General features: G+C 45.1%; 1 protein-coding gene across 1 annotated transcript; it reads left to right on the forward strand.

Annotated features, from left to right (window-relative positions):
* On the forward strand, nucleotides 1-8,477 carry LOC135808739 (b(0,+)-type amino acid transporter 1-like). The gene is made up of 10 exons (XM_065321966.1): nucleotides 1-944; nucleotides 2,191-2,316; nucleotides 3,276-3,375; nucleotides 3,957-4,001; nucleotides 4,447-4,570; nucleotides 5,008-5,117; nucleotides 5,345-5,441; nucleotides 5,759-5,908; nucleotides 6,717-6,894; nucleotides 7,961-8,477. Exons 1-10 carry the CDS (start codon nucleotides 233-235, stop codon nucleotides 8,026-8,028), a joined length of 1,710 nt encoding a protein of 569 aa, XP_065178038.1. The 5' UTR covers nucleotides 1-232; the 3' UTR covers nucleotides 8,029-8,477.
* Nucleotides 8,478-8,968: the final 491 nt, after the last annotated feature.

The following is an 8,968-nucleotide window of genomic DNA, read 5'->3' on the forward strand; positions in this document are numbered from 1 at the left end:
AGAAAGAACTATAGCAGGTGGATACCCTGGCGGGAAACAGGACGCAACATCGCGGCAATGAGCTACTTTGCCCAGAACCGTGTGTAGGAATACCGGATAGCCCGAGCAGCAGCCGCAAACTTACTCTAGATCTGTGCGGAACTAATCATTTGGGAGATAAAGTTTTTTGAAAATAGTGTTGCCAGAACACCCCTCATTTGTTATCCTTGAGGGACATCAGAGTTTGTAGAAAATGGGCGATGAAGCGACCACGTCGCTGACCTTTGTCAGTACCTCTGCGTACCATGGCAGTGAAAATGCTCCCGCACAGGGCAAGGTCATAACTGCAAGAACTGGTTCGGGCACGGAGGAGTTTGGTATTGCAAGCGGTGAAGTGGAGTATACAGGCGAACGCAAACCACTGCTTGGCAAGGGAGCCGACACCGGTGCACCGTCGGATGGCAAGGGCGCGCTAGCCCGCGACCTCACGCTGATCAATGCAATCGGTCTGGTGGTGGGTTCGATCATAGGTTCCGGAATTTTCATCACACCCAATCAGGTCTTGGAGCAAACTGGCTCAGTGGGTGTCTCATTCTTTGTGTGGATTGGCTGTGGAGTTTTGGCCATTGGTGGAGCATTGTGTTTTTGTGAGCTGGGTACCAGTATACCTAATGCTGGAGCAACTTATGCGTATATACTACGCGCATTTGGAGGTCTGCCGGCTTTCCTCTACATTTGGACTGCGGCGTTTGTCATCCGTCCGGCATCGCGTGCGATTATCAGCTTGGCGTTCGCTGAGTATCTTTCTCGGCCGTTCTACGGTCCTCAAAACAACAACCTACCCAACTCGTCAAACTCGACACTCAACTTCACGTTGATGGAGGGCGGCCCGGATGATGATTTTGACCCGCGGGAGGGTCCAGCTCCCGTGTGGCTGGTAAAGCTACTCGCAGCACTCTGTGTCAGTAAGTTCGAGCACAACTCTACGGTCGTGTCTTAAATAGGAGTGCTGAACCCGCTATAAACACAGTTTGACTGGAGATTTTACATGATGCATTGCGCTTGGACCGTGTCGAAATCTCCGTGGGTTGATTCCATCACCCCCCCCCCCCCCACACACACACACACATGGAGGGTTGGAATCGAGAAAATGTGTTACACTACCTTTGTGTGTGTTTACACCAGCATTGCACAGCCTTGCACCGGCTTGCACAGCATTACACAGCCTTCCACAGCATTTCACATGCAAAATCCTGTCAAAGTAGTCATATGACCACACAGGTTTAGAGAGATGGCCTTTGTCGACATACAGTCTACTAGTATCAGTAATCGACCATGGTCAACTCTCTTCAGTGGTGGCCCTGTTTGTGCACTTTGCAAACATTTCAAGTTCCTGATCAGTATTCAGCATGACCAGCTCTTCACTGGCTCCGCTGACGTCTTCATGCTGGTACACGATACAGAGGCTGGAAAACGCAGGGTGATGACTAGCATTGAACTGCACAGCTTGTCGGATACAACCCACGTACTTCAGTACTCCCCACACACATCCTGGCCAGTATAAAATAGTCTCGGTCCAAAGAGGCTTATATTTTTATTTATTTAGTACTATGTTCACATGCCCAACTCGTGAATAATAATGAAAGACAATGGTACAAAGACTAAGATAAACATGACAACTACTGAGCTGGGGCTGCACCTAGACGCAGCAGTGATGGTGGGGCGTTGATGGCTCTGCCGACCTGCTGTGACCCATCATCCTGTACTGGGTATTCCCAATCAAACTCTCGCACACGCAGTTCACCACACTCTTCTTGTGACATATCTGAGACAGCAGCCAGAGATGCATGCCTAGATGGTGAGGGCACATTAGCCGAATTTGGAGGCGGTTCGAAATTGAGTGGAAACTATACGATGCGGAAAGCAAACTAAGAACCTAAGGGATGTTTTAGATAATGAATGCCCTGAAGTCATTATCAGAGACATGCTCCACAGATGCAATACTTATCTGTGTGTAGTCATGGATCGTACATTGTTCACACGTGCTGGCGAAGCAGTGTGCATTGTGCCTAAAAAATGTGTCAAGAAATCTCTATGGCACAATTTCAATCGCTGACATTTTATTGGGCAGCGGGAAGATTGAGCGGTGATACTTCACATACTATGTGTGATGAACGAATGGTGTGTTTTTGTTTTCTCCCCAACCTCTAGCTATCCTATGCCTAGTGAACATCTACGGTGTCAAGTTGATGGCCAAGGTTCAGGATATCTCCATGGTGGTGAAGCTGCTGGCTATTGTACTGCTAATCATCACTGGATTGATATACATTGGGCAAGGTTGGTTACAGAGCTTCCTACTACTAACTTTGTCAGTGCATGAACTCAGCCGCTTGATAAAATCTTCAATACATTTGGGGTCACACACGAAAAGGGAAGTGGTATCTTCAGAAATTAGCACCTCGTGAAAATTAACGTTGAATGCCAATTTTGCGCTACAATGGCGCTGTTCTAGAAGTAAGGTAAAGCCCTATAGATGCACCCGGTGAGTGGGGACCAAACGCTGTCGGCACATGTACCACTCCTGTCGCTCAAGAATCAAGATAGAAAGTTTCCCGGCCTGAGCCCTGGTGCTTGGGCTCCATAAATAAAATATCCAGCTATGAAGTATTTTTTCAAATAGTGAGAATGAGCAGTTCTGCTGAGATCATTGAAAGAAACCACTGTTGTGATTAGTTGCTGGATAACAGGAGCTATTTCTGGTGATAGAGTATGCGCCCGTCTCAGAATCTGGCATAGCTCAAAACTTGTCAAATTTCTCCCTCCAGTAAAATGGCTAAGGAGATATTAGTGTTGCTGAAGAGGCAGTTTTGTCAAAGTATGTCAACCTGGTATCACTTAGGTGTAGTAGTAGTAGTAGTAGAATTTATTATTTTACTAGGGAACTCCCAACAGGCGTTGCCTTTTTACTGGGAACCCTAGGAATGGCTTGGTGCTTGTGACAAATGCAGAAAGGTGCTGCCGGATATACTGTAATTTCACAAATATTTCGGTGTACTTTTATTTTCGGTACTTTCGGTGCGTTTGTTTCATACCTAAAATTCCAATGCACCGAACAAACATTAACACATATAATCCAATAGGGAACTGCTTCTCTGTACCAAAAATTTCTGTTCACCTAACCTTGCCTTTTGTCCTCATACCGAAAATATTGAGCACCTAAAATTTCCGAAATTAGAGTAGCTGCTTTCGGCTAGGAGTTGCTTTTCATACGGTTTGTGTTGGTGCTCGGGACACAGGGAACACCGAGAACATCAAGAACTTCATGAACGGCACTGATGTGTCTGCAGCCAGGTTAGGAAAGGCCTTCTATGGAGGACTGTGGGCGTACGATGGATGGTGAGTTGACAGAAATTTACGATGTGGTATAAAAAAGGCTGTGCAATTTTTTTGGTATAGGTGGTTGGAGCGTTGGATTTCCAAACGTGATGTGCAGCGGGTTCAATTCTGCTGGTAGGCGCACATGCTTGTGCGTCTGGCTCAAGCAAACTCATCTGCTAGCCGATTATGCTCATATCGTTGCAAACAAGATCCCCCGGGGTTAGGGTGCTAACATGTTCCGCTGAGCCCTACTTCAAGCACCAAGCTCCGACACAAACAAGCCATAGCAATACACAATCCGCACATGCAGACTTGCAGAGTGAAACAAGTGTTGCTTACTGCCAGAGATGGCCGTGGTGGAAGCTGTACAATGGAAGATTATTGTCACGGGCCTCAGCAGTTTCCTATAATATTTTCCAGAGTACAGCAATCACTTGCTGACTTGCTCGTTGGCAGTACTGAAATACCAGGCCTGGTGTACATAACGGATTGCTTTTTCTCAATGCATGGTTACCTTGGTCAATGCAGGGTTAACTTGCTCGGTGACTGGATTCCTCGCGGCTTGCTCTGTGTTCTTGTGTGACTGTGCCATGATATAGGGACACGTTATTCTTTGCAGCGGAAGAGGTGAATAACGTTGGCAAGTGAGTCCTACTGTACATAGATACAGTCTATCTGCTCTCGTATCTACTTGTTGAGTTTTTGTTTTTTTTGTTTTTTTTTGGTGTGTGTGTGGGGGGGGGGGGAATTTTCATCGGCCTTTATAGCTTTGGTTCAGTCAAATCGAAATGCCAGTGACAGGAAATGGGCAAGGTCAACTTTGCTCCAAGCAAGTGATGTTGAAAATTTCCTTGAATGAGGAATTGAATACAATGGTAACCTATGACTCTATGATGCGTCTAGTGTTGACCCACACATCTCATGTTGGGAGGAGACTGAGTACTCGTTACTTGCTAACAGAAATTCTGCACATGCCGGTGTGTGCATGTTTGTATGTGCGTGTGTGTGTGTGTGTGTGTGTGTGCATGTTTTACGTGTGTACATGTGCATATATGCATGTGTGTGTGTGCGTACATGTATTTGTTGCAGGATATTCCCATGGGGTATCAAGATCGGCATGGCTATAGTGATCTTTGCCTACATATTGGCCAACATAGCCTACATGTCACTGCTCTCTGCTCAGCAAATCATTGAAACAACCGTCATTGCAGTGGTGAGTAGCACTGTTATGTAATGTGTCTCTACTTCTATATCACTCTCGTGCCTGAGCCGTGTCTAACGTTCTGAGTCACATACTGGGAACTGCATTGTTCCAGCTATTGTAATGTAGTGAACGATGCTTCTTTAATCTTTATGCCCAGAGTTTCTTTGGATTAGACTATTTCAAATTTTTCATTTTGATTTCATCACCGGGTTTCATCCCTTGTATATTTGGTGTTCTTCCTTCTTTCCATGTCGTATTGTTTGGATAAACCCGTTTTATAAGCTTCTTTATGCCAACACTTGGATGAACACTGCTGAGCGAACAGAACAGTTTAGTACACGCAGCACCTATAGTAATGATTCCAACCGCCCACCCACTACTCTCCTCCTGGTTCATATCCTTCCTTACTACAGTCATCCTATTGTACTGTATGCATTTGTTTTTAGGATGCGGTGGATCCCGTCTTGAAGACCGCTGGCGCAGTCTACATCATGCCATTGTTGGTGGCTGTGTCCACGTTCGGAGCTACCAATGGTGCTACGTTCACGGCCGGAAGGTAACTTGTTAGCTTGTACAAGTATACCTGTATTTCTATCCCTCTACCCCTCCCTCTCCCCCCCCCCCCCCCTCCCTCTCCCTCTCTCCCCCCCCCCCCACCCCCCTCCCTCTCCCTCTCCTGCTCTTCCCTGTCTCTATGAATCATGTGAAACAACTACAAGGAGGCTTGTTGCAATGAAACATGCTCCCAATCACGCATAATTTCGTTCTCTTTCCCCACTGCAGACAAACGTTTTCAGCGGCACGAGAGGGAAGCTTCCCGACCTTCCTGTCCGCCGTACACAACAAGTACAAGACACCGATTTCCGCACTCATCTTCCAGGTACTGGAGTGAGCTGAAAATAGTACCAACCCGTGGAGTGTCTGTTAGAATGTTGATGCACAACGCCATTATTATGCAATTATACTTCAGAATTCTGGCAGTTTTCACTGCTGTATCCAGTAGTGCAAGCCTGATTTCACGCTGCCGCTGTACAGAGTCTCTACATCAATCTACATTCACACATGTGCTGGCGCTGGTTAGTTTTCTCACCAGTGAACTGGATGACTGGACTGCCGGGGTGATTTACCAGTTTGAACTGATATGGAATGTGTTCAACAACTCAAGCCCCTCTCCGATGTCTTTGTCGGTTTGTTCAGGCAGTGCTGGCTATTTTCTATCTCATCCCTGGCGACATTGGTAACCTGGTGGACATCTTTAGTTTTGCGTCCTGGGTCTTCTATGGTACCTGCTTTGTGGGCCTGATTGTCTTGCGATTCAGAGAGCCACACTTACATAGACCTTACAAGGTGAGCTAGTTGATGGTCTATACTCGAACTGTCCATGCAAGGTGCATTGCTGCATGTCTGTTTGGCTCAATGTCTGAGTCCCTCTCAGCGTCTCCCCCTCTTCCCCTCCTTCTCTCTCTCTTTCTCTCCTCTCTCTCTCTCTCTCTCTCTCTCTCTCTCTCTCTCTCTCTCTCTCTCTCTCTCTCTCTCTCTCTCTCTCTCTCTCTCTCTCTCTCTCTCACACACACACACACACACACACACACACACACACACACACACACACACACACACACACGCTCTCTCTCTCTCTCTCTCTCTCTCTCTCTCTCTCTCTCTCTCTGTCTCTCTCGGACCAAGTATTATTTGACCTGGCTCTAGAACATGAGTATCAAATCTACACACGCATTTGTTGACAAGCATAAAGAACAGCTGGAACAAGCTACCAGGGATGGGCGGTACTCTGGTAGTGTAGCAACGCTAAATTACAGCGTTCTGAATCAAGCCTATGCAGTGGACGGCTTCAAGTGACTATGATTGGGGGCAGAGACTGAACTGTTTCCAGTCTCTCTACATGATGTGATCAGTCAGCCGATACTCATAGCTATTTGAGGACTCTCCGAAGTTTTTTCCCAGGAGCAGGGCTGACTGGATCCAACGAATATTTCTGGCGAAAAATAAAATGTTTTTACGCGTTTGTGGGTAACAATCTCTGTCCATAGAATGGTTTGGAAGAAACTGTATCCATTTAGTCGAGGGGTCACTAATCCCTCTCGGTACATATTCTGATATAGTTATAGTGCCTGCTCTTTGGTTCTGTTTTTCTCAGGTCTTCATCGTCATACCCTTCCTGATGACTCTGGCAGCCGGATACCTGGTTATTGCGCCCTTCTTCGACGACCCGTACAATTCTCTATACGTATCGGCAGCCATTGCAGCCGGCGCTCCAGCATACTTCATCTTTACATATCCTCGCACCAGTCCGGATTTTCTACACAGCATCTCAGGTAAGATTAAACTGACAACACAAACAAATTGAACTGATGGCCTTTGAGAAAGTGCTTCTGTTATCCATTACTTCGTTCATTCAGACTATATTTGAAGGATTCTCCCAAAAAAGTAAATGGATACTTATCATGGGAGTTTCCTGGAAGGGTGGATGGGATGAAAGGGAGGTGAAAATTATGTTTTGCCGGATACAAAGCGGACATTTCTTGTTCGTCTCTCTTGGTAGCTGTGCTGTTGAGACAATGAACACCAATGAATACATCTTTATCAATGCTGCTGATACAGATGGAAATGCTAATAGAGAAAGAATAACTAAAACAAGTACAATAATTATACCACTAGTGCAGCCAAAGTAATTGTCGTACTATATGGGACCCTTTCCAGATGCCCCAAAATTAGTCGATTTGCTCGTGTGATAGGGTAACGTGGCTGGGGAAACCGTACCACTGTACTTCGAAATGGTCTTGCATATCCAGACATTCTGTTTCCCCGAAGAAGACCAGTATGTCGAAACGGGTTACTTCACGCGTGATCAGCTTTGTCTCGCTGTAGATGGGTGTATATCGGAAAGTTTAAGTCAAACGTGATCAGCTCCTTCCGCCTGTAGAATATCCAGTTACTTTCCTCTCGAGCATCCATTTCGCCTTATCTTTTGGGATTTTCTGTCAAAAGTAGAAAGGTCCTTGTCTAGACAGGTTTTCGGATGGAAAGTGATTTTTTGGAAATTTCTTACAAGTACAAGTATGCCTCTCGTAAAAATGAGCCAGTGTGTGAGAACCGTGCAGGGACCTCAGGGATATGTATGACCGTAGAAATGAGAAAACGAGCCTCGAGCTCGTGTCTCAGGCTTTGGATAGTAAGTGAAGTGAGACATTTTAGAGCTGGTCGGATAGCGGTGAATAGGAGAGTGTATGTCAAATTTGTTGAGCTGGATTTTCCATTGGGTTTCTTGGTTATCTGCATGAGTGACGGAAATTCGTTTAAAGCTCGAAATTGTCAACCATACTAGTGCTCTCCTGCTAAGCCACAGTCCCTTCTCATGTTCTATCTCAAATTCTTGGCCAGATGTGCTGACACGCTGGACCCTGATGCTGTGCCGATCCACTCTGCCCGCGGCTGATCTGGACTTCTAACTTTACCGGCCACACATCAAACACGGATAGATTTCAACACATGGATTAGATTTGATGCCTTTGAAGTTTTCTTCCAAATACTATACACTCAGTGTCTGATGAATTTATTTTGAATGGACATTTTACTTTCTTGGTCAAACGGAATTTATAGAAAGTTTATGCTTTTAAGAGTTATGAGTATCTAGCATATAAATGTTTGATGTGGAGTTGGAGAAATGAAGCATCAATCATAATAATATGTACATGTATTGTATGATCTGTTTGAGCATTACATTGTATATTATCCTTTGAATAATTCACTGATGTATTCGATATTACTCACGTTTCACATTGCCTATCATTTTCTTCATTTCCATTTCTACTTGTATGAATTGATAGAGAGCTGATTGTTTACAATCGGGCTATTTCTTTGAAATTCTTTGAATTTGAAGAATACGACTTACGTAAGATGGCTTGTTTTTCGAATGTTCCCTAATGTTGATTATAATATTATTCTGGATACTTACACCGGTGTATGAGGATCATTCCAAGGTGCACCTGCATGGTATGTATGTACATGTATGTATAATTTTATTTGAATTCTCAAGTACACACGGGCTACAAGCCCAATTACATGGAAGCGAATGTGATATGTACAGTACTAGTCAGTAGCTTAGCTTGGAGACCGTGCAGCTGGGGTAGGTGTGAAAGGAAAGCATGAGCTCCCGTCTGTTACTGTGTTAGTAAACAATCTTTTTGACAAATGACTTATGCCAGACTTGCATGTTCTTCAGTACGACTGTTACCATGGTTGCCGTAATCTCGCGCATACAAGACCATGAATGCGAGAGACAAACATCACATTGACATGTACATGATTGTGCAAGTACGCATATTATTGGTGAATGCCAGCACAATGCCAATGGGACCATGATGAACCTCGTGTAGTTTTGGGATTTTC

Source organism: Sycon ciliatum, chromosome 2 (genome assembly GCF_964019385.1).
Source record: "Sycon ciliatum chromosome 2, ocSycCili1.1, whole genome shotgun sequence".
In the NCBI taxonomy this organism is placed as follows: Eukaryota; Metazoa; Porifera; class Calcarea; order Leucosolenida; family Sycettidae; genus Sycon; species Sycon ciliatum.